The 25,627-nt window shown below is 41.0% G+C and overlaps 1 protein-coding gene across 6 annotated transcripts in view; it reads left to right on the top strand.

The window, feature by feature from the left end:
- The window catches only part of NFATC3 (nuclear factor of activated T cells 3), a 100,835-nt gene that overhangs the window by 40,872 nt on the left and 34,336 nt on the right, over window positions 1–25,627 (top strand). For 3 of the 6 annotated variants that reach the window (XM_036345813.1, XM_036345815.1, XM_036345814.1), the window contains exons 4-8: window positions 6,822–7,021; window positions 12,265–12,437; window positions 17,296–17,436; window positions 20,894–20,949; window positions 22,548–22,674. In XM_036345813.1, the coding sequence (XP_036201706.1) occupies window positions 6,822–7,021; window positions 12,265–12,437; window positions 17,296–17,436; window positions 20,894–20,949; window positions 22,548–22,674 (697 nt within the window). Of the gene's footprint in view, window positions 1–6,821; window positions 7,022–12,264; window positions 12,438–13,329; window positions 13,477–17,295; window positions 17,438–20,893; window positions 20,950–22,547; window positions 22,675–25,627 lie in introns of those variants that run through there. The other 3 variants (XM_036345817.1, XM_036345818.1, XM_036345819.1) reach the window with 3 other exon arrangements.

Here is a 25,627-nt window from a genome sequence, read left to right as displayed (position 1 = left end):
GACCTTTGCTATGGAAACAATACAGAAACATAACAAACAACTTGGCTTACTTTCTTTTATGAAGCAGAGGGTGGCCTGAAGAGAAGTATACTGATACTAGATGAATGTTTTTAAAGAGTAGTGTTAATATTAACAAGAATTTGTTTATTGCCTGTAACATAATGCTCCTCTGAAAATGGGATGGGATGATAATCTAACTTATTTCATGTTCTTTTAAAATTCCCAAGATGCAAAGGAGAAGCCCCATTTTTCTTATGCAATAGTATGTACACTTGGAACAGATGTTGGCCAAAATATATGTTATGAAATGTATTCCCTTTGAAATTTTATATGCATGATTACCTTCCCCTATTACTGGTTCATTTTACTATCGAAGTATAAAGGACAAGTGGCTTATGTCTTTACCAAGCAGGCATTAATGTGAGTCATCTAATATGACTAGGATACTTCGGTATATAGCACTTACTGGTACGTTATGTGATATTTGGGTAACTTAATAGATAGCAATAAAATTTTTTATTTGTGTTCTTTATTTTAGATGTAACTACTTCATTTTGAACACCTACTTTAGTGGCTATAATTCTTATTTAAATAGTTCTATTGGCTAACCTCATGAGTTATTTTGCTCCAACTAGTTGTACTCTTATTCCAAATTTCATTCATTCAATCAACAATGATTGAATGCCTGTAATGTGGTAGGTACTAGGCTCTGGAGATGACAGGGTGGATACTGTCCCCTTCACAGTACTTAGAGGCAAGTGGTAAAATTATTGATATTTCTTTTTCTACTAAACAGTTGGTTCCATAGAATAATTTGTCCAATTTAGGATTAAATAAGAAAGAGCAAGAAAAAGCAGGTATAGTAGAAAGGAGTGGATAATCATGTGTTAACCATCAGTTTGGGGTAGTTCCCTGATCTTTCTTAACTTCAGATACTTCATCTGTAAATTGGAAAAAATGACATATACGCCACAGGAGTTTTAGGGTTAAATGAATAATTTAGTTAAAACAGTATATCACTACTTTCTACCTTCACCTTTTCACCTCTATAGAATTGTGGATAAATTTCCTTCTGCTTTGTCACTTATACATCTGCCTCCATGCAAACCAAAAGAGAAAAATGGATTAAGTTAACTTGTGTGAATATGCACACATAGTCCCTCACTCTTGCCATTTCATCTTTAGTTATTTTTTTAAAAAATATATTTTATTGATTTTTTACAGAGAGGGAGAGAGACAGAGAGCTAGAAACATCGACGAGAGAGAAACATCGATCAGCTGCCTCCTGCACATCTCCCACTGGGGATGTGCCCGCAACCCAGGTACATGCCCCTGACCGGAATCGAACCTGGGACTCTCCAGTCCGCAGGCCAACGCTCTATCCACTGAGCCAAACTGGTTTCGGCTCATCTTTAGTTATTGACTTATTTATACTTTATTTTGTACTGTTTCTTTCTGGAATATTTTCCATTTAATTAAAACTTTAATATTTATTAACTTACACCAAAATATATATAAAGAAATTACAACAGAAAATACTGATAGATTTCTTGACCATATAAACATAGAAAACTGTAACTTCCAGTTAAATATAGTAGGTTGAACACGTATTTTTCTTTATTAGGAAGGGGGTCAACCTTCCTAATGCCGCGACCCTTTAATACAGTTCCTCATGTTGTGGTGACCTTCCAACCATAAAATTATTTTCGTTGCTACTTCATACTGTAATTTTGCTACTGTTATGAATCGTCATGTAAATATCTGATATGCAGGATGTATTTAGGCGACCCCTGTGAAAGGGTCGTTCGACCCCCAAAGGGGTCGCGACCCACAGGTTGAGAACCGCTGCACTAGAGGCCTGGTGCACAAAATTCATGCACGAGTAGGGTCCCTAGGCCTGGCCGGTGATCAGGGCCTATCTGGGCCTTCCAGCTGCCAGCTGGGGCCTTCCTTCCAGCTGCCAGCTGGGGCCTTCCTTCCAGCTGCGGCTGGGGCCTTCCTTTGTCCTGATGGTCAGCATACATCATAGCGAGCGATCGAGCTCCCATGGGGACACTTTGCGTATTGGCCTTGTAAATCATCATAGGGCCTTTGAATTTAGTTCTAAGTGTGGAAAGAAGTCAACTGATAGTTCTGAGCAGGGGCTTGAAAATTTTCGGTTAATATAAGTTTGTTCTGGCTCCTGGACAGAGAATAGGCTGTAGGGGAGCAAAAGTAAAAACAGGGAGAGCACGTATAAGGCTATTGCAATGGTCCAGGCTTTAATTGCTTCTCTATAAATGTTACAGGACTGAAAACCATCTCGGGTAAATTATATTATCTGATAATAGGCAAAAGTCTTCATGTCCTTCCTTGGGTAGCAGAGGATACATCAATAAATTATGATGTTGCTCAGTTACAAACTCCACTATAAAGCCAGGGATGGGCCAGCAGTAAAGGAGTAAAGCATTCATCTGAAGGACCACATAATAGAAAAAAAACTTGTTATTCACACTTGAAACTCTGATTGATTCCATACTTAGAATCATGAATGCAGATCAATAGCTAATTGTTTATCACTAACTACATGCTAGACACTGTACTAGGCACTCTATATTTTTATCACATATTTGGATATTTTCTAAACCATAGTACAAAAACAGAAGAGAATTTTCTTTTTCTTTGGCGAAGAGAATTTTTTTTAAAGGTTATTAGGGAGCTCATAAAATCTCAGGCTTGGAAGCTACATGGCCCGGAACACTGTCCACACACCTACGCAGTATTGCTGTAGTGAAAACATCACTGACACTGTGATTTGACCACAACTTGTACTTGGGGCTGGGGCTGGGCACCAGACACTCCACCTAAGTACTGCCTTGAAAAGCTGATACCTCCTCCATTATGCTTACTGAAAAATAGACTTTATGCAAGCCATATTTTATGTTGTTCCCTTTCTGGTTTAATGGATTAAACAGCTCCAGAGAAAAATCTTTCTCCTAGAAGCATTTGGGGCCAAAAATAGGAGTGGTGAGAGATCTCTCTGAAGCATCTAAGACCTCTACCAAGTACAAGGAAGCTGCCATCTCAAAGCAGAGGAATCAGACTAAAGCTGCAATAAAGCCCAGCAAAAGCTTAAGATGGTGATCTGACAAAATAAATAGCATGCCACCCTGTCCGGTGTGCTCAGTGGCTAGAGCATTGCCCCATGCACTGAAGGGTCACGGGTTCAATTCCTAGTCAAAGGCATGTACCTGGGTTGCAGGTTCGATCCTGGCCCAGGTCAGAACACATACAGGAAGCAACCAATTGCTGTGTGTCTCTCCCATCAATGTTTCTCCTTTCTCCCTCCCTCCCTTCCACTCTCTGAAAATCAATGGAAAAAATATCCTCGGGTGAGGATTAACAACAACAACAAAAATTGGAAAATGGAACTTCGTTATGACCCATCGATTCCACTTCTGGGAATATATCCAAAGTCCATAAAACTAATTCGAGAGAATATATGCATCCCTATGTTCATTGCAGCATTATTTACAACTAGGGGCCCAGTGCACGAATTCGTGCACCTTGAAAGGAACTGTGGGCGATGAGGCTGTGGTGAGCACAGGGGCAGGTCTCGGCTCAACCTCCGTGCCCCCAACCAGCCCCTCCCACTGCAGCTCCCAGTCCCTTCTCTGCCAGCAGCCCCACTCCCGCTGCTGCTGCTCTCACATGCTGATGGCACCGGCCACACTTGCACCTGCTGACAGCATGGAGCAATTGGGGCCAGCACCGGCAGTGGGTGCGAGTGGCAGTTGCCAGCCCTGATCGCCCCTCAGGGCTTCTCCACCTCCCCCTGCTCCTGAGGGGCAATCGGGGCTGTCAGCCACCACTAGCACTTGCTGATGGCACCAAACGATCAGGGCCGGTACTGGGCACTGGCTGCAGGTGCAAGTGGCGGCTCTGGCACCGGCAGCAGGTGTGATCAGGGCCGGCAGCAGGTGCGAATGCCAGGCAGGACTGCGGTGCACAGGAGCAAAGAATTTTCAGTAACCATCAGAGGCTCGCCCCGATGACAGCAACCGACGCCCACCTTGGTCTGGCACCCCCACTCACCTGCTCCACCATCCCGCCACGGCTGACGCCCACATGTTCCACCCACACCCCCTGGTGTTAGCACACGTCATAGCACTGGTTGTTTGGTTGTTCTGCTGTTCAGTCTATTTGCATATTAGGGTTTTATATATATACTAGAGGCCCGGTGCACAAAAATTTGTGCACTCGGGGGGGGAGGAGGGTCCCTCAGCCCGGCCTGTGCCCTCTCGCAGTCTGGCACCCCTCGGGAGATAACGACCTGCTGGCTTAGGCCTGCTCCCAGGTGGCAGAGGGCAGGCCCAATCCCTAGGTGCAGCCCCTGGTCAGGCTCAGAGCAGGGCCGATTGGGGAGTTGGGGCGCCGCCCCCTGTCATCCACAGAGCAGGGCGATCGGGAGGTTGTGATGCCACCCTCAGTCACGCTCAGGGTAGGGCCGATTGGGGGGTTGGGGCACCGTCCCCTGTCACACTCAGGGCAGGGCCAATGGGGAGGTTATGGCTCTACCCCGTCACACACAGAGCAGGGCCCGTGGGGGGTGGGGGGGGCGCTGCACCCTGTCACACCCACAGCAGGGCCGATCAGGGGGTTGGGGCGCCGCACCCTGTCACACACAGAGCCGCAGGGCGATCAGGAGGTTGGGGAGCTCCCCGCTATCAGGCACAGAGCAGGGCTGATCAGGGGGTTGGGGCGCCTTCCCCTGTCAAGAACAGAGCAGGGTGGATAGGGAGGTTGTGGCCCCGCCCCCTGTCACACACAGAGCCGCAGGGCGATCAGGGGGTTTGGGCGCTGCTCCCTGTCATGCTGATCCCGGTGCCGGGAGGCCTCGCGGCTCCACTGATCCCGGGGCTGGGAGGCATATTACCCTTTTACTATATAGGGTAGAGGCCTGGTGCACGGGTGGGTGCCGGCTGGTTTGCCCTGAAGGGTGTCCTGGATCAGGGTGGGGGTCCCCACTGGGGTGCCTGGCCAGCCTGGGTGAGGGGATGATGGCTGTTCGCAGCTGGTCACACACCCTTCAGGGTAGGGGTCCCCACTGGGGTGCCTGGCCAGTCTGGGTGAGGGGCTGAGGGCTGTTTTCACGCTGGGGGTGACTGAAGCTCCCAACCGCTCCTTTTTTTCTTTTTTTCTTTTTTATTCTGGGCCAGCTTTAGCTTTGAGGCTTGGCTCCAGCTCTTAGGCCTCCACTGCTGAAAGTAGGTTTCTGGCCTTTGCTTACAATGTTGCGATCCTGCTGGCTGAAGCCTGGCGGACTAAAGTAGGTTTCTGGGTTTTGTTTAGCTTCTATATTTGTTACATAGTTGCTTAGAGTTGCAGATCAGAGGCCTGCAGCGGCAGGCGGGGAACGTTGGAGTCCTCCGTCACTGAAGCAAGCAAGCCTCATGTTAGTTTCAAGCTGCCTGGCTGCCGGCCGCCATCTTGGTTGGCAGTTAATTTGCATATCGCCCTGATTAGCCAATGGGAAGGGTAGCGGTCGTACGCCAATTACCATGTTTCTCTTTTATTAGATAGGATAGAGAGAGAGAAAGAGAGAGATGCACACACACTAGAGTCCTAGTGCACGAAATTTGTGCACTCGGGGGGTGGGGTCCTTCAGCCCAGCCTGTGCCCTCTTGCAGTCCAGGAGCCCTCAGGGGATGTCCAACTGATGGTTTAGGCCCACTCCCCGTCAGACATCCGTAGTGCTGCCGCAGAGGTGGGAGAGACTCCCGCCATGGCAGCTGCACTCACCAGCCATGAGCCTGGCTTCTGGCTGAGCGGTGCTCCCCCTGTGGGAGCACACTGACCACCAGGGGGCAGCTCCTGCGTTGAGCGTCTGCTCCCTTGTGGTCAGTGCGCATCATAGCGACCAGTCATTCTGCCTTTGGGTCAATTTGCATATTAGCCTTTTATTATTTAGGAAGATAGCCAAGATTTGAAAATAGCCCAAGTGTCCATCAGTAGACGAGTGGATAAAAAAGCTGTGGTACATTTACATAATGGAATACTACTCGGCTATAAACAAAGAAGGAAATCTTACCTTTTGTGACAGCATGAGTGGACCTGGAGAGCATTATGCTAAGTGAAATAAGCCGTCAGAGAAAGACAAACACCATATGATTTTACTCATCTGAGGAATCTAATGGACAAAATAAACAAACAAAATTTTAAAAAACACACCATGATACCTTTGTAATATATTCCAGAATTTTATAATTCTTAAACTACTTCCGAAATTTTGAAGGTCATTCACTTACTACTTTTTTATTTAAATTATTTTTTATTTTGAGAAGTACATTTATTAAAGCTGGGGACAATGAAACAAGGAACGGCTTAGGCTAGAAGAAGCAACAGGAGAGAGCCTAGGTGGGGCTGCTTTGGCTCAGTACAGATGTTATAGGAAAGAAATGAGCTAGGTGGAGGTGCTTTGGCTCACTGGAAAGTCAAAGAAAAGAGGGCCTTGGAGACAGTTTCAGGGGATCAGCCTGGGACCTCCTCATTGCTCCCCTGGTTGCAAGTCTCATGGGGACCCTTAGAGTTTAAGAGAGGCTGGCCTGAGAGGGAAGAAAGGTATGGGCCTGCTCCTGGGAGGGAGATCACACCCACTTACTACTTTTAAAAATGTTGTCTTTTAAAAAAATATTTCATATATCAATAATATATGATACCAAAATTATATACATATGTATATATATGATAAAGATATAAAGATTTACTGGTGTAAGCTTATTGTAAAATGCATGGATAATAAATTGGGTGTTTTTTCTGTTTTTTTTTTTCTTCCTGATTAGCTGCTGGGCTATAGTGAAAAGCCGATAAATCTACAGATGTTTATTGGAACAGCAGATGATCGATATTTACGACCTCATGCATTTTACCAGGTGCATCGAATCACTGGGAAGACAGTTGCTACTGCAAGCCAGGAGATAATAATTGCCAGCACAAAGGTTCTGGAAATTCCACTTCTTCCTGAAAACAATATGTCAGCCAGGTATTTAAAAGCACCCCCAAATGGATAGCTTTTTCTTTTCCTCAAACAACTTTTGAAAAAAAAATACCTTTTTTCTTTTTTATAGTACAAAAATGAAATATTTGTTGTTCTAAATTAACTGAATAACATTATGTAAATAATCATAGTACATTTGCTAAGGTTGATAGCATATTTCCAGAAAGAAACTTCAATTCAGCAGAAATTTATGAACCCATGGTAGTACCTGCCAAGCAGTATACTAGGTGGTAGAGATAAAAATATTTTAACTTTTTTCAAGTAGGTCATAGACTAATAGGGTAAATAATGAATAAACAATTGTGGTACAATTATGATCGTTATGTTTCTTTTAAGAAAAATTTTGACTACCTTTAGGTGGCCAGCTTCCGAATGAGTAGGCAATAGAGTTTTGTTCAAGTGTATTACTTAGGATTATATATAGCTGCCTGTTATGAAAACCCAAAATCAGTGGCTAAAACAGGTTTTGTTTTGTTTCCCCTAATAGAAATATACACACAGGCATTTTAGGGCTAGCACAGTGGCTTCATAAGTCATTGGGTTTCCAAGCTCCTGTTTTTTCTTCCCTGCATTTTTAGTATGTTTTTTTTTTCTTTTTTTAATATGTTTTTATTGATTTTAGAGAGAGAGGAAAGGAGATGGAGAGAGAGATAGAAACATCAATGATGAGAGAAACATTGATTGGCTGCCCCCTGCACACCCCTTACTGGGGATTGAGCCAGCAACCCATGCATGTGCCCTGACCAGGAATTGAGCCGTGACCTCCTGGTTCATAGGTCAGTGGTCAACCACTGAGCCACACCGGCCTTGCTGTTTCTTTTCTTTTTTATCTTATTTGTATTTATGTTGTAAAATGCCATATTCTTTTTAAACAATAGAGCATAAATAAATATATTAAAGAAAACACAAATTCTCACAAAATTAGGAAAGCCTCACACAACTAATAGTGTGTGTGTGGGGGGAGGAATCAGAAAACTAGGGTCTGAACATATCTGCCTCTTCCTCTTTCTATCTACTAGCACATGTAACAGAGCTGGTGGTCATGATTTCATGTCCCTTTTCCAACAGACCTGGCATATACTGCCTGCCTGGATCACACTATAAAGGACAAAGTTGCAGAAATACAATTGTTAATAGTAATGAGCAGCTAGTCCCCTCACCCTATTTTGCCAGATGCATACCTGAAACTTCTCTGGCCATTTTATGCACTCTGGACTGTTAGATTGGGAAACAAGAATTCTATGGAAACCAAGGCTTCTGGCAACTTTGTATGTGTCCACGAAACGGTTGAATAAAGAGCATCAAGGAAGTTACCAAACCTAAGAAACCTTTTCCATGTACTTAGATAACAAGGTAGCTAATGCTAAATGAGCTTGTTTTACCCAAGAACTAATTAATATGATAAGCTATAGTAATTGAATGTAATATAGTTTCACATAGTGGGAGGTAAAATTTTGTGAGTGATAGATAAGACTATTCATTGTTCAAAATTATTTATGCATAAGTGAATTATAAGTGTATGTTAAATGTCTCTACTGCTCTCTAAACAATAAATGGGAAAAGATTGGTAGATATTCCCCTTGTTTTGCCTACTATCCCTCAGGCTTTGTCATTTCAATTCTAATCTCTCTTGGATGTGTAAGACCCTTTATTTAAAACCAGTTCACTAACTGATAAATCATAGAGCCACCACCCTATAAGATACTTTAAATATAGCATGTCAGTACTCATTGCCTTACCCTACTCATAACTCCTTCCTGTTTTTAAAACTAGATGAATATGGATGTGGCAGAGTTACATTCTGATCTAAAATATAGTTTTAGTTGTAAACAGACTTTAGTAGTTACAGTTATTTTCATTCTGATATATGTAGTTTTTTGTTGGTTGGTTTTTTTCTCTTGTCTGGTATTTCTTGGCCAGAGTTTTAAGATTGTCCTTTCTGATTCTCTTATTCCACATTTTCTATTAGAAGCTTAGCTTTCTACTAAAATACCTTCCTTCAAAATTAATAAAATGTATACTCTCTGGTGTTTCCCCCTAAAGACTCATTTTGGCATGTTAACATTAATAATCACTACTTGACACAATTTGATCAATACTGCTTTGAACTAAAGTGCAGTTGTTTGATATTAATTAAATATTTATTTTCAAAAGTATTTTCTTTTTTAGAAATTTTTTTTCTGAAGATGAAAATATTCATCCTTTTTGGGATTCTTTCTTGTGTTTTACTGGTTCTTATCTTGGTAACCTGGTTCTGTAATATACATTGTCCTTCAAAGCAACCTCTGTGGCCTTTTGGCAGTGCACATTAGAATTGGAACTTTTGGTAGATATAGTAAGAGGATTAATAACAGTAAATGCCATAAGAGAGAGTAAACATGAACTAGAATGTTGACCATTAGTTATCCGTTTGCTAAATTCTTCCAATATATGAGTAACAAAGATATGTTGTAGGTATTGTTGTTTCCTACCATAGTTACGTATTAAGCACACCATACTTAGTAATAAATTTTGGCCCTAACCAGTTTGGTTCAGTGGATAGAGCGTTGACCTACGGTCTCAGGGGTCCCAGGTTCGAATCTGGTCAAGGGCATGTACCTTGGTTGTGGGCACATACCCAGTATGGAGTGTGCAGGAGGCAGCTGGTCAATGTTTCTCTCTCATTGATGTTTCTGGCTCTCTGTCCCTCTCCATTCCTCTCTGTAAAAAATCAATAAAATATATTTTTTAAAAATAATAGATAAATTTTGAAGGTAATGAATGTTAGATCTTAAATGCCAAAACTAATTTTGTGTGTGCATTCTTTAGAAATATGTAATATAGTTTAGAAATGACAGAAACTTAAAATTTAGAAACTTTAGAAATATGTAATATAGTTAGAAATGCAAGAATCTTAGCCTGATGGATTGTCTTATTAATAAGTGTGTATATATATATGTAAAAGGCTAATATGCTAAGTGCCTGACTGTCCAACTGCTTGCTATGACACGCACTGATCACCAGGAGTCAGACACTCAACGCAGGAGCTGCTGTGACATACACTGGCCATTTACAGAGAAACAGCACCATGGCCCTGGCGCCCACTAGGCAACACTCGGCTTCCCCAAGTGGGGCACAGGCCCCTTGCGCACCAAATCGCAGCTGATGCTACCGAGACCCCATGGCGCAAAATGCAGTCCACAGCCCAGCCCAGCCCAGAAACGGTCGCTGTGGGCATCGGGTGATTACGTCATGTAGCAACGCCCAGTTTTCTCTCCCTAGTGACGACTAGCCTCCTTGGAGTTTCTTCAGCCCAGGAGCACAACTTGCTTTATAGGCCAGGTGGAAACATTTTACACTTTAACCAAATGTCTGTGATGCATTTTCCTGTGCCTCATCTCATTTGATCCTCACAGAAATCCTGGAGTAGGTAGAAAGGAGACTTGGTGGAATCCTATTTTCTTTTCATTAGCCGGAAAATGGAGATTTAGAAAGCTTAGAAACTTGACCCAACTGAAAAGAAGAAAGAAATGGTGGACCTTGAAAATGACTTCAGGTTTTCTCACTGTGCAGAATATAATCAAACACTGCTGCAGTTAAATATTTTACCCTTTGTTCTCCTTGCGTGATCTACAATAATCTGCTTCCTGTTGATATTTACTGCTGTGTTGCTGACAATTACCTGAAAGAGAAGTTGGGGTGCTTCACTGGGCTGGAAAAAGTTTAGCTACATCAGAAAGCAGGTCTAATTAAGCAAGTTTATTCTACATATATAAAAGGCTAAGTTGACTTGCGCATGCGCAATACATAGAAAGCTCTTGCTGGCACCAATCGCACACGTGTGTTTCGATCTGGCATTGTCGATTGTGAATTTGGTTGACATTTCTATTATAAAGAAAGGACGAATAGTGATATTAAAATATTTCTTCTAATTAATTTCCTTTCAGTGTGCACAAATCTGTGCACCATGCCTCTGGTATCACTATAAAAATCTATGCTGTTAATGAGATTTGTTGTCTGACAAGTGAATCTTTTCTGGTATAATTACATATATAGGAGTAAAAAGTCTTTTTATTTTGTGTTTCACTTACCTAGTTCTGTAAAACAAACCACCCCCCAAATTTAATGGCTTTAAGTAGTAACTTTATTTATTTATTTATTTATTTATTTATTTATTTATTTATTTATTTTTGTGATCCTCACATGAGGATATTTTTTCCATTGCTTTTCAGAGAGAGTTGAAGTGGGTAGGGGGAGGGAGATATATCTACTGGTTGCCTCCCGTATGCGCCCTGACTGGGGGTGGGAATTGAACCTGCATAGGCCAACACTCTAACCATTCTCAACCTTCTGGCCCTTTAAATACAGTTCCTCATGTTGTGACCCAACCATAAGATTATTTTCATTTCTACTTCATAACTGTAATGTTGCTACTGTTATGAATCGTAATGTAAATATCTGATATGCAGGATGGTCTTAGGCGACCCCTGTGAAAGGGTCGTTCGACCGCCAAAGGGGTCGCGACCCACAGGTTGAGAACCACTGCTCTAACCACTAAGCACACCAGCCAGGACATAATAATTATTTTTTTCATCATTCTTTGGGTTGTCTACACTCAGCCAGTTCATTCATACGGTGTTGGCTAGGATCACTCATGCACTTGAATCCAGCTGGTAACTCAGCTGGGTTTGGATCATCCAAGATGACTGGAATAAAGATTATCTTGGCCATTCTGTCCTGCTATCTGGACTTCATCATGGTGGCTTAGGGCTCCAAGAGGAAGTTATGAGGCTTCTTAAGTGCTAGGCTTATAACTTACTCAGCATCACTTGGCCACATTCTGTAAGGCCAGCTCTCAAGGACAGGAGACATAGGAACTCTAGGAGGAGGGCATGCAAGTACAGGAATGGGAAGGAATTATTGACAGCCATATTTACAGACAATCTATTATACTTACTATTACATTTTGTCATACAAAAACATTTTTTAAAAATTTCCATTTATCTCTCCTTTACCCTCTTCTACCTCTTCTAACCCACCTTTCCTTCTCGTAATCATCATACTATTGTCTGTGTCTATGAGGGTGTTTTGTTTTGTTTTTTGCTTAATCCCTTTACCTTTTTCAAACATTTTTTATTTTAGGTAGTGATAGTTATTCCCTGCCAAATTAATAATGGCTATCTAGTTGAGTTGTTTAGAACCACTAATTATCAGTCAGCAAGTAAAATTTTTCTATTTTTTCTCCCTAGTATTGACTGTGCAGGTATTTTGAAACTCCGCAACTCAGATATAGAACTTCGAAAAGGAGAAACTGATATTGGCAGAAAGAATACTAGAGTACGACTTGTGTTTCGTGTACACATCCCACAGCCCAATGGAAAAGTCCTTTCTCTGCAGACAGCTTCTATACCTGTTGAGTGCTGTAAGTGAGCTTTGTGATGATGTTTTTTCAAATTTTGTTTACAATAGGTCATTTTTTGTTTTGTTTATAATGTGATGTTTGGATAAAAAGTGTAAACTGAGGCACAGAGTCTGGATAGCTGATGTGATCTTCTTATGAAAATAAGCTACATGGTTAGGGGAGGAGTAATGATCTTGAAGTTAGAAAATGATTTCTTGTTATAATTTGACCCTAGGTAGCTGTGTGACCATAGATAAATTCTCTTGACTACAATTTCCTGTTTTAAAAAAAAATTTTATTGATTGATTTTTAGAGAATGAGGAAGGGAGTAGGAGAGAGAGATCGATTTGTTGTTCTACTTATTTATGCAGTCATTGGTTGATTCTCTTATATGCCCTGACTGGGGATCAAACCCACAATCTTGGAGTATCTGGACGATGCTCTAATCAACTGACCTACCCAGCCAGGGCTTGACCACAGTTTTCTTAACTATAAATGAGGCAGTTGGGCTTGATGACACCTGAGGACAAATCATGAAGCTATGATTCTGATACTAAGTATTACTTGGCCATCTTTGTTTAATTAAAATGTCAGCCTTTATGTTGGAAGATGCCTGTCTCTGTGAGCTGACACCTCAGCTAAATAAGAACTCACAGGATTTTGTTTCTTGTGGGTATTTTTTTTTTACCATAAATTTAATTACAATATCAAATTGAGAAAGTAAATGCTTTTCCCCCTGATTTATAAAGACAAGATATGAAATAAGGCCCTAGAACATGGTATCTACTCAAGCCCCAAAGAACTGGGGACCTCTGGCAGGTTAGCTAGTAGCACTGAAATATTGAAACTGCTGTATAGACCTTTCTGGCATAGTCTTAGAAGTGTTTTAATTTCATGTCTTACTTTTGTGTAGGAGGAAACAGGCACAAGTATCTCAACTACTCATCCAAGGTTATTTGTTTATAGGTGACAGAGCTGTGCCTAGAGCACAAGTTTTCTTAATACTCTTTCAGTTATACCATTTTATTTCTGTTAACCACATCTTAATTTGGGATTACATCTACTTAATTACCTTTTTGTACCTCCATTTGCTGAATTGGAGTAATACTTTATCATTTCCCTATTGACTGTGGGAATCACTGAATAAATCCATGGTAATAGAAATCACTGTAAAAGTAATTCTTGTATTAATTTTTAATAGATAATACAAGTACATGGTATAACATTCAGAAAGAATAAAAGAATATAGAGTGAAAAGCAAATTTCTAAGTCAACTAGTTCTTCATAAAAGCAACTATCATTGCCAGCTTTTTTATTATCCTGCCATAGTATTCTGTGCCCATATAAGCACATATATTTAGTAAAACAATTTAAATAAGTTCATAGGGTAGTTTGAGTTTTTGAGATGCAAGTTCCTCTGAAATTTTCTATTTTTATTCTAGTTTATTAAATTAATATATGATTATTGTTGAGAATATAGAAAATGTAGAATAATACAAAGAGTAGTGTTAAAATCTTTTGTAATATCACTTGCCCAAGATAGTCGCTATTAACTATTTTTGGGGTTTTCTTTTTTTGTTTATACCTTGTACATATATACAATATTTTTATTTACTTATTTATTTAAATATACTTTTATTGATTTCAGAGAGGAAGGGAGAGGGAGAGAGTCAGAAATATCAATGATGAGAGAGAATCACTGATCGGCTGCCTCCTGTACACCTCACACTGGGGATAGAGCCAGCAACCCAGGCATGTGCCCCTGACCAGAATCAAACCCAGGACCCTCATTCCGCAGGCCAGAACTATATACAATATTTTTAGTTGGGCTTACCTGATACAGTTTTATAACTTGTTTTGATATTTTCACTTATAATGGGCATTTTTTCATATTGCTAAATATTGTTCAAAAATACAATTTTTAACATGTGTAGAATTTTTTATTATGACGATAAAAATTTTTGATACCATTGTAATTTAACCTAGTTATGAATAACTAGAAAGGAGCAAAAGGAAGGCCAAATATATCATTTATGCAGTTTTGCTAGGAAGTTGCATGTTAACACTCCCCAGGGTGCCACCAGTCTGTTCCCTGCAGATCATTGGAGGAGGAACTGGACAGGGGAAGAATAGAGGCCTGCCCAATAAAATCTGGGTGAAATAAGAAAGGTACTTGCCTATCAGTCACACCTGGGACCTGGTCATTGGCCACTGCAAGCAAGGGAAGATTTAAGATATTTAACTCCCTAAACAAAGGAGTTTGAGCTCTTGCTCTTGCGTTTTTGGGACTCCTGGGATCGTTGTTACTGGGGGCATGCACTCTTGGCTCCCCTGAATTTGCCCTCAAAGCTCACTGCCATGCGAACCCCACACAGTGGATTGCAACTAGCCTGGTGCTGTGCCCGACCCAATTCCAACATGGAAAGGAAACTTTGGACACAGGCTTTGCTTTTAGCTCTACCAGATCCCAAACTGCACATCATCTAGGACTGGATTGAGGTAAATGGGACTTTGTGGGTTTTTTTGTATTTGTTTTTTCTTTCTTTTTTTAACTCCCTTCTAATAACTAGATTCCCAACACAATGACAGACTTTATTTATTTAGTTAGTTAGTTAGTTAATCCTTGCCTGAGGATATTTTTCCATTGATTTTTTTTTTTTTTTTTTTTTTTAGGGAGAGTGGAAGACAGAGGGAAAGGGAGAGAGAAACAGCTCGATGTGAGAGAAACACATCGATTGGTTGCCTCCTGCACAAGCCCCAACCAGGGCCGGGGCTGGGAAGGAGCCTGCAACCAAGGGATGTGCCCTTGACCGGAATGTAACCCGGGAGGCAGACGCTCTATCCACTGAGACAAACCGGCTAGGGTGGGAAATGGGGCTTTGAAAACCCAAGGATATAATTTCACACAAATAAAAATCACTCATCCTTCTGTGCAAGTCTCAGAAAATTCTTTTTCTTGAGATATCATAAGGACCTCACCCAGACACTCAGTGGGGAAAGAGATACTTCACTTTCATCGTTAACAACTTTGAATGTACCTATGATGGCCAATTTCTACCATAAATGTCCAAAATTTTAATTAGTCCAGTCCCTCGGCCAGTCAGTGCTTGTTTTCATGCCTCTTCTCTGTGAGCTATTTGGAACTTAAGTAGGGACATAAGTATTTTCTGAGATCTAGGTTGATGCTTCCCAAGTGGTAGTTAATCCTAAATCCCAGACCCATCCCCTATGAAAGAATATATTTTAACATTCGTTTGAATGGAGCAGGGTTCCCAATTTGCATAACCTTTTGTGGCTTGGTATTAGGAGATGTAAGCCAGAGTGAACTGGGAATGCCTGCTTCCTAAAGGATTTCAAGTTTAAATTTCTTTAAAATGTTATTCTAGTTAAACAAAACACAGTTGACCCTCAAAGCCACCAGTTTTCCACACAAGTAGTAGGACTAAAAGTAGATCTGTTTTCCAAGTGTGAAGAAGAGAGTGTAATCCACTTTTTTTGTTGTTTGCTTTAATCCAGAAAGAAACCAAAGTTATGTAGGCATTTGGCAAGAAGAAATCTTTAGAGAACCTAAGCAATCAAAAGATGTATAATCTATAGCTTGAAGTGAAGGGAGGGAGGGGCCAAAAATAGGACCTTCAGAAAATATAGCTACGTGGAATTAATCAGTATCAGAGAAAGGTGGCACCAAGTCATTGTTTATAAATAAAGTTGTTAATTTAAATAATGATTTTATCACATGATCTCACTCATAGAGAATCTAATTAACAAAATAAACTGATGAACAGAGTGGATCCAGAAACATGGAAGCATGGAACAGAGTCTTGGAGGGAAGGCGGAGGAGGGTGGGTGGGCGGGAGGTAATCAACCAAAGATCTTGTATTCATATATGCATAACCCATGGACACAGACATTGGGGTGGTGAGGGTGGGGGGCTGGGGGGCTGTAGAGGATCAATGGGGGGAAGGGACATACATAATACTTTCAACAATAAAGATAAATAAATAAATAATTCTAAGGCATTATGAAAAACTTGTTCATTTTCCCTGAGAATGGAAAGTGTTACTGCATTATAGAAACATTTACATCCATTTTTTTAAATTCACTATTAAAATGTATACTTCATGTATGCTTCAGTTATTTAGTTATTGAGAAGATTGTCCAAATTGGAATTCATGATGTCTCGATGATCTAGATATTTTCTTGATGAAAGGGCTACTTGGTGTTTGTCTTTTAGAAACATGTCCTCTTTTTTTTTTTTAATATATTTTTATTGATTTCAGAAAGGAAGGGAGAGGGAGAAAGAGAGATAGAAACATAAATGATGAGAGAGAATCATTGATCGGCTGCCTCCTTCAACTCGGGCAGGTGCCCTTGACCGGAATCGAACCCGGGACCTTTCAGTCTACAGGCCGATGCTCTATCCACTGAGCTAAACTGGCGAGGGCGAAACATGTCTTTTTTTAATTGTGCAACCTAAATACACATCTTTGGATTTAATTTGTCTTTTATAATTATATTAGATTTATCTATTTTAATAGTTATAGGGAAGAAATGTATTAAAAACAAGCTAAAAAGAGAAAAGTTGGATGAGATGAATGTATTGAAGTCATATGAAGTTGCAGGCATTAATTTCTCTATGAGTTGGTTTCTTTATAGTTGGAATTTTAGAAAATAATTTAGAAATCACATAAACCTAATGAATCTATTTTGCTTTCTAAATAATGTAGGGTTTTTTTTTTTGGTGGATATTGCTACCATTGTCTTGAATTATAAGAGCCCAGGGCTTGCTTCTCTTTATTTTCATTTTTAGCTTGAATTTGACATTTATGTATGAAAAATTGTAAACTAATATTTTGCTTCTTCTCAACTCTTAAAACAGCCCAGCGGTCTGCTCAAGAACTTCCTCATATTGAGAAGTACAGTATCAACAGTTGTTCTGTAAATGGAGGTCATGAAATGATTGTGACTGGATCTAATTTTCTTCCAGAATCGAAAATCATTTTTCTTGAAAAAGGACAAGGTAAATAATATAAGATTTGAGTTGATTGACCTCATACTGAGAGGCAAAAGGGTGAAATGAATTACTCATATGTTTCACTGACATTAAACACAAAATAGTTTTTTTAAAGCTACAGATATCATTTTATGCAGATTTTATTGTAAATCAAATGTTTATTAAATTTTCATATAAATGTTAAGCTTTTCTTTAAGGATGTTTCAAAAGTAGAAGAATGCCCCAGTAGTTTTACTCCTAGTTTTATATATATACTCAAGAGAATTGAAAGCATATGTCACACAGAAATTTGGACATAAATGCTTATAGCAGCATTATTCATAATAGTCAAAAAATGGAAACAACCCAAGTGCTCATCAACTTATAAATGGATAAACCTGTGGTATATTCATACAATGATGGAATATTATTCAGCCATTAAAAAGAATAAAGTACTGATTCATGCTACAACATTGATGAATCTTGAAAATATTGTGCTAAGTGAAAGAAGCCAGCACAGAATATCCAGAATAAGCAATTTATAGACTGGAAAGTAGATTAGTGGTTGTAAGAGGTTGGAGGGAGGTGTCAGTGGGGAGTGACTAATGGGCATGGGGTTTCTAAAATTAGAGGTGATGGTTGTAGAGCTTTGTGAATATAAAAACCTCTGGATTGTATATTTTAAAAGGGTGAATTTTATGTATACTTACATGATTATATCTTTACTAGTAGCCCTGCACACGAATCCGTGTGCCAGTAGGTTGCTGCCACCCTCCTGTAGCTCTCTGCCCGCTACCCCGCCCTCCTATAGCTCTCTCCGCCCCCCCTCATAGCTTGTTGCCCTGCCCTCTCCTGTAGCTCTCTGCCACCCGCTTGTAGCCAGTAGGTCGCTGCTGCCCTCCTGTAGCTACCCCCATCCCCCTCCCTCACCCCTCTTCCCTCACCCCCTCATAGCTTGTTGCCCTGCCCTCTCCTGTAGCTCTCTGCCACCCGCTTGTAGCCAGTAGGTCGCTGCTGCCCTCCTGTAGCTACCACCGTCCCCCTCCCTCCCCCTCCTCCCTCGCCCCCTCATAGCTTGCTGCCCTGCCCCCTCCTATAGCTCTCCGCAGCCCACCCGCCTGCTGATCCATGATCTGGTCTCCATGATCTGGTCATGACACCCTTGGTCATTACGCCTCAGGGTGTAACGGTTAATTAGCATATTCCTCTCTCACTATATAGGATTTTTATTTATTTATTTTTAGAGAGACATTGATTTGTTGTTCCACTTATTTATGCATTCATTGGTTGTTTCTTGTATGTGCCTTGACTGGAAATCAAACCAGTAACCTTTTGGTGCACAGGATGATGCTCAACTAACTGAGTCACTCTGGCTGGGCAAGAGGTTTTGATTTAAATTGAATCATGTTACATGGTGGCAGTTAACTGAGATTGTAGTTGTGAACATGTAACTCCCGTTCTGAAAGCACCTTATGTGATCTCTTCATTTTTTAGGCTCCTAATGTGGCATTCAGGCCACAATCTGTTGCCGATCTTTCTAGCTTCATTTCTTACTGCTCCTTGCCTTAGACTTTGTACTCCACCAATACAGCTGCTTATGGTTCCCTATATCTTGTGGTTTCTTGTCACCTAGCTTTTGCTCAGGCTCTCTCTTTGGCCTAGACTACCCTCCTCTGCACCCCCCGCACTCCCCCCCCCACACACACATCATCTGAATTCCACCTTATATTTAAACCTTAATTCAAGAGCTCTTCAGGAAGCCTTTCTTGTCCCATATTTCCACCCCAAGTCTAGGATAAGGACCTTGACCTTGGTACTTCCAGAATGCATTTTTATTAGTGTAACCACCACATTTTCTTATAGTGAACTATTTGTATTTGCCTTTTATCCACAGACTGAAGACAGGGTATCCTATCTCCATTGTCTCAATAACCCAAAGTACCTGGCACAGGGACCCAGCAAATGATAGCTGAACTGAACTATAATTTTAAGTAGGCGTAGGATTTGTCTATAGTGTCTCTTGTGCACAAAGATAGCCATTACCTGGTTACTGGACTGGAAAATGATAGTCACAATCTGGAAGGCATTTGATTAAGTCTCTCCTAATATCTTCATAGACCAGATGAAGTCATGCTGAATATGAAGATATTTGTATAGGTTAGTCACTGAGTAAATGCCCATGACATAAGAAGAATGCTTTAGAACAGCTGTTCATCAGATTGGAGTGAGAGCACTAGTAGTAGGTGGGGCTCTCCCCAGGTGAACAAGTCACTTCGGATGAAAGGACAGAAAATATGCTGGCCACATCTTCAGGTGACATAAATCTGGAAAGTATAGAAACCTATTTTAGAAGACCATCAGTACCTAAAAAGATCTTGACAAGCCAAGCGATCTAAGGAAATGATGTCTGGTAGGGAGAAATTAATGTAACAAAGGTTGGGGAAGAACCCCAGATATGTACGTGCAGTGTGGGAGCTTGAGCTTGGCAATAGGAAATGTGGCAGATTGAGGGATACTTGCTGACCACTCAGTAAGTGTAAGAGAACATGGTGCAGCTGCCTCAGAAAACGTACTAACTCTCTCTACATAAGGTTGGCAAGAGCCTTGTTACTGTCTACAGTGCTGGGTCATTTCTCCCTTGGACTATTCAGTCCTGGGCCTGTGCATTTGGAGGGAGCTGGTCACATTGGAGGAATGTTCAAAGAAGAGTGATCAAAAAGCTGAACTGTTGTATAAGGGATAGATGCAGAATTAGGGATGCTAACCAGGAGAAGAGACACAGGCAAACATAGCTACTTTTAAACATCTGAAATCTTGTCTCACAGAGAAGCACTCAAGATTGGTTGGGTTGGGTTGGATATTGTAGAGATAGATTTAATCTATCACAAAGAGCTTTCCAGCAGCAAAGATTTATTATCCAAAGATGAAATAGGTTACTTGGTGAGAGTGAATTTTCCGTTAATTAAGGCATACATGCAGAAGTTGGCCACCTCTTGGTGAAGATGCTCTCACAGGATTTTCAGATATCACTTAGTAGAATAAACTCTCTGGCCGAAGCCGGTTTGGCTCAGTGGATAGAGCGTCGGTCTGTGGACTGAAGGGTCCCAGGTTCGATTCCGGTCAAGGGCATGTACCTGAGTTGCGGGCACGTCCCCAGTGGGAGATGTGCAGGAGGCAGCTGATCGATGTTTCTCTCTCATCGATGTTTCTAACTCTCTATCTCTCTCCCTTCCTCTCTGTAAAGGATCAATAAAATATATTAAAAAAAAAAAAAAAAAAAAAAGAATAAACTCTCTGCAGCCTGCTAACTCAGGAAGCCCAAGATCTTTCTTCCCATAGGTACACATTTTATATTCATAATGGAAGTTAGTGAGAAGCAGATTCCCTTTGCCAATAAATTTGTGATAGTAAATACATTAGATTTTGTTTATTATATGCTTTGTGACTTGAATTACTTTTAACTGTAAATTGTTTCTTTCAACAGATGGACGACCTCAATGGGAGGTAGAAGGGAAAATAATCAGGGAAAAATGTCAAGGGGTAAGAAATTTACCTTATTTCTTTAGAAATATTTTAGAAGCTTAATGAGAAAATTGGATAATGCTGCTTATGGTATAGATGAGAAGTCTTTTATCTGTTAAGTAATAGAAAAGTAAATATTTAGAAATTTGGGTCTGAGCTAGATACTTTCTGATATTAAAGTTTAAGTTCAGGAAAGAGAATTGGTGTCTTCCCCTTTTTTGTGTATAGGAAAAGTAAAATTAGAAATGAAAAATTATTAGAAGTTTGTTAGTGAATTTACATTGATTTATTTCTCTGAATTCAGTATTAGTGAAGAAATAAAACAAATTCAGTAAAGACTATGTATGGTGGGCAAAATTTAGGAGGAAGACAAGCCCTCATTGGGTTTGTGTATTTAGCACACTATTCCCAACTCCTCAGCATCAAGACATTCAAGATTCAACACATAGCTGTGGTTCCTTCCTGGTTGGAGTAGAGACAGAATCTTCTCTGGGATAGAGAATACCACTTCTCACAGTGCTCTCTCTCCAAAGACCTTCGAGAAATTAGGTTAAGGATAGCAAAATGGTTTGGAGCCAAAGGTTTCACTCTGCTTGTGTAAAATTCTTTTTTATAGGGATATAAGTTTTGTGTATTGCCAATTTAAAACATTTTGAATATAAAATTTAAGATAAGAAAACTAAACTATAATATAACTTGGGAAATAATAAACTTGATTAAAAACCAGAATGGGCCCTGGCCAGTGTTGGTCAATGGTTAGAGTGTTGGCCCAAACGCTGAAGGGTCACAGGTTTGATTTTTGGTCAGGGGCACCTACCTAGGTTGCAGGTTCGATCCCTAGCCCCAATTGGGGCACATGCAGGAGGCAACCATTTCATGTGTCTCTCTCACCTTGATGCGTCTCTCTCATCATCGATCTTTCTCTCTCTCTCCCCCCTCCCTCCCTCCATCCCTCCTTTCTACCCTCTCTCTCTAAAAATCAGTGGAAAAAATATCCTCAGGTGAGGATTAACAAATAAACAAGAAAAAAATAGAATAGGTCTTAGTCAGGCAACTCGGTTGGAGTATCATCCTGTACACCAAAAGGCTGCAGGTTCAATTCCTGGTCAGAGCACATCTCTAGGTTGCAGGTTCAATCCCCAGTCAAGGCACATACTAGTACAGGAGGCAACCGTCCATGTTTCTCTCACATCAAAGTTTCTCTTACATCGATGTTTCTCTCTCCCTCTCTCTCTAAAAATCAATAAAACATATCCTTAGATGAAGCTTACAAAACAAAAAAAAAACAGAACAGGCTTCCAGTTAAGATGTATAGTAATATTCAGTAGAACAAAGTATTTCACTGCACAGTATGTAAGACTTTTTATTTCTGCTACAACTAGAAACCAAATTGAGTCAGTGAAAAACAATTTTTCCTATAATGGTTTACTTTAAAGAGCTTGTCTCTTTAAAGTGAAGTATCCATAGACTAAATCTCCAGACCTGATCAGCTGATGCAGAATGATCTGTGGTGGAAGGGCCTGGGTAGATAACACTCAGGAGTGTTGCTGAGTTTAGCAGGTGCATTTCATTTTTAGTTCTGAAGGTAACACAATCTTGCTCTCCATGCTCCTTAGGCTCACATTGTCCTTGAAGTTCCTCCATATCATAACCCAGCAGTTACAGCTGCAGTGCAGGTGCACTTTTATCTTTGCAATGGCAAGAGGAAAAAAAGCCAGTCTCAACGTTTTACTTACACACCAGGTAAGAGGAGTTGTGATGGGTTGCTACAGATCTTTCTTTCATAATGAAGAAAAAGTTATCCAGTGAATTCTATATTAGGATGTTCAGGGGAGGGTGGTTTATAATCAATAAAAATCCCAACATATGTCTAATCTCTAAAACTTGTGTTGACCTTAAATAGTACATGTGATATCAATTGCTATTTTGTAGTCATTTTTATAAGGAAATTAGAAGTTTGAATATAGATTTGAAGTCTGTTTTTCAAAAGCTACCAAAATCACCAGTACTACAGGAAGGGCAGGTGTTTGTGAATACGTGTGAATTCCCCTTGTGCCCTTCGTACTGCAAGACTTGAGCATTAAGCGGGGGGTGATGGTCATGTGGTAAAATTTATGTTTCAAAAATCATTTTTTCTACAATTTATTTTTTTTTTCTTTTTTTTTTTTAATATATTTTTTTATTGATTAAGATATTACATATGTGTCCTTGTCCCCACGTTACCCTCTACCCCCCACCCCTCCCACCCCCGCTCATGCCCTCACCCCCCCGTTGTCCATGTCCATTGATTAGGCCTATATGCTTGCATATAAGTCCTTTGGTTGATCTTTCCCCCTTACCCCCACCCTCCCCTACCTTCCCTCCAAGTCCCGACAGTCCAATCAATGCCTCTCCGTCTCTGGATCAGTCCTTGTTCATCAGCTTATGTTGTTCATTATATTCCACAAATGAGTGAGATCCTGTGGTATTTATCCGCTCTCCAGTTCCATCCATGCTGTGGCAAATGGCAAGAGTTCCTTTTTCTTCTTCCTCTTCTTAAAGAATACCTTTCAGCATTTCATATAATGCTGGTTTGGTGGTGATGAACTCCTTTAGCTTTTTCTTATCCGTGAAGCTCTTTATCTGACCTTCTATTCTGAATGATAGCTTTGCTGGATAAAGTAATCTTGGTTGCAGGTTCTTGCTATTCATCACTTTGAATATTTCTTGCCAGTCTCTTCTGGCCTGCATGGTTTCTGTTGAGAAATCAGCTGACAGTCGTATGGGTACTCCCTTGTAGGTAACTGACTGTCTTTCTCTTGCTGCTTTTAAGATTCTCTCTTTATCTTTTGCTCTTGGCATTTTAATTATGATGTGTCTTGGTGTGGTCCTCCTTGGATTCCTTTTGTTTGGGGTTCTCTGCGCTTCCTGGACTTGTAAGTCCATTTCTTTCACCAGGTAGGGGAAGTTTTCTGTCATTATTTCTTCAAAAAGGTTTTCAATATCTTGCCCTCTCTCTCCTTCTGGTACCCCTATAATTCTGATGTTGGTACGCTTGAAGTTGTCCCAGAGGTTCCTTACACTATCTTCATATTTTTGGAATCTCTTTTCTTTTTTCTTTTTCGGTTGGGTATTTTTTGTTTCTTTGTATTTCAAATCTTTGACTTGATTCTTGGGATCCTCTTTTCTGCTGCTGGATCTCTGTAAATTATTCTTTATTTCAGTCAGTGTATGCTTAATTTCTAGTTGGTCCTTTTTCATGTCCTCCATGGTCTCCCTATACTTGTTGAGGGATTCATTAAATTTATCGGCGGTTTCCATAAAATTCTTGAAAAACCTTATAACCGTGGCCTTAAACTCTATATCCAATAGTTTGCTTTCCTCCATTTCTGCCATTTGTGACCTGTTTCTTTGTCTCCGCATTTTGGCAGCTTCCCTGTGTTGATAGAGTGGCCCTGTGCGCCAGGTGTCCTGTAGGGCCCAGTAGCTCAGCCTCCCCAGTTACCTGGGGTGGACACTCTTGGTGCACTCTTGGTGCCTTGGTTGTTGTAGAATCACTGGGAGGAATTGACCTCCAGGCCAATTGGCTGTGAGAATCAGCTGTGTCTAAAGTGGGAGAACTTCTGTGCTGAAGACACCCTTCTGGGGCAAGACTTGCTTCAGTGGGGCTTTGGTGCTCACTGAGTCTGCTCCCTGAGTGCGTCCCTTATGGATCTGAGGAGTTGCAGTCTGGATGGACCCCCTCTGACCACTGGGTACAGTGGCTCCTGGATCTAAGGAAGTGCTAATTCAGCCTCTGCCTGAGGCCACACAGCAGGAGCCACGAAGAGGCTCAGCTGTGAAGCAATGCAAGCCGCTGCGGGGCCTTGGGCCTTCTCTTGGAAGTTCCAGGTCTGCCTGGTTCTGCTGCAGTTAGGTACATTCACATGCAAAAGCCTCTGCCGCAGCCTGGGTGGGGCGGGGTCTCAGGGAGTCAGAGGGCGGAGAAAGCAGCCATGGCCGATTCTCCGCCCGGAGTCGCGCGTCTCAGTGTCCCGGTAACGGCTGCAAGCACCTCTGAGGGAAAGCCGCCCTCAAGTTCGCTCGCTGCCGGACAGACCAGCCTCTCCCCGTATGAGTCCTGGGTCCCCAGAGACTTCCCGGAACCGGAGTTCAGAGCAGTCAGGGGCTTGTGACTCAAAAAGTCAGCCGCGTCCTCAGGCGCCACCCCCTTTCCTCGCGCGCGAGCCGCCGTACCTCTACACTTCACCTCCGCAGCGCCTCTGGCTCTCAGCGTGCTTTTCTTTCCTTCTAGTTGTGGAATTTACACTCAGCCAGCCTTCCTGTTGTTCTGGATGATGTTTGCTCAGTCCTTTGCGGTAATTTTCAATTGTTGTGTGAGGCAATAATTTCCCGGTGTTTACCTATGCCGCCATCTTAGTTGCTCTCCTTTTCTACAATTTATAAATGTATCAAGGTAACATGTTGTATACCTTAAACTTACACAGTTAAATGTCATATATACTCAACAAATTAAAAAGTTAAAAATAAAATTATTTTACCCATATTTCTTTTGTCTCTATAAGATGTTAGTAACCATTTTTTTTTTCTCCCAAATTACTAACTGTGGAGAGTGAGATTTATATGGGAGGGGCCCAATGTTAAAAAAAGTGATTCAAATAGGTAGAGTGTTTTGAATGTACAGAGAGAGCATTAATAATGATAAAAGAATATCAAG

This window comes from Myotis myotis, unplaced genomic scaffold (assembly GCF_014108235.1).
Source record: "Myotis myotis isolate mMyoMyo1 unplaced genomic scaffold, mMyoMyo1.p scaffold_m19_p_19, whole genome shotgun sequence".
In the NCBI taxonomy this organism is placed as follows: Eukaryota; Metazoa; Chordata; class Mammalia; order Chiroptera; family Vespertilionidae; genus Myotis; species Myotis myotis.
The sequence above is the reverse complement of the archived record's forward strand: the minus strand, read 5'-3'. Positions and strand labels throughout refer to the sequence as shown.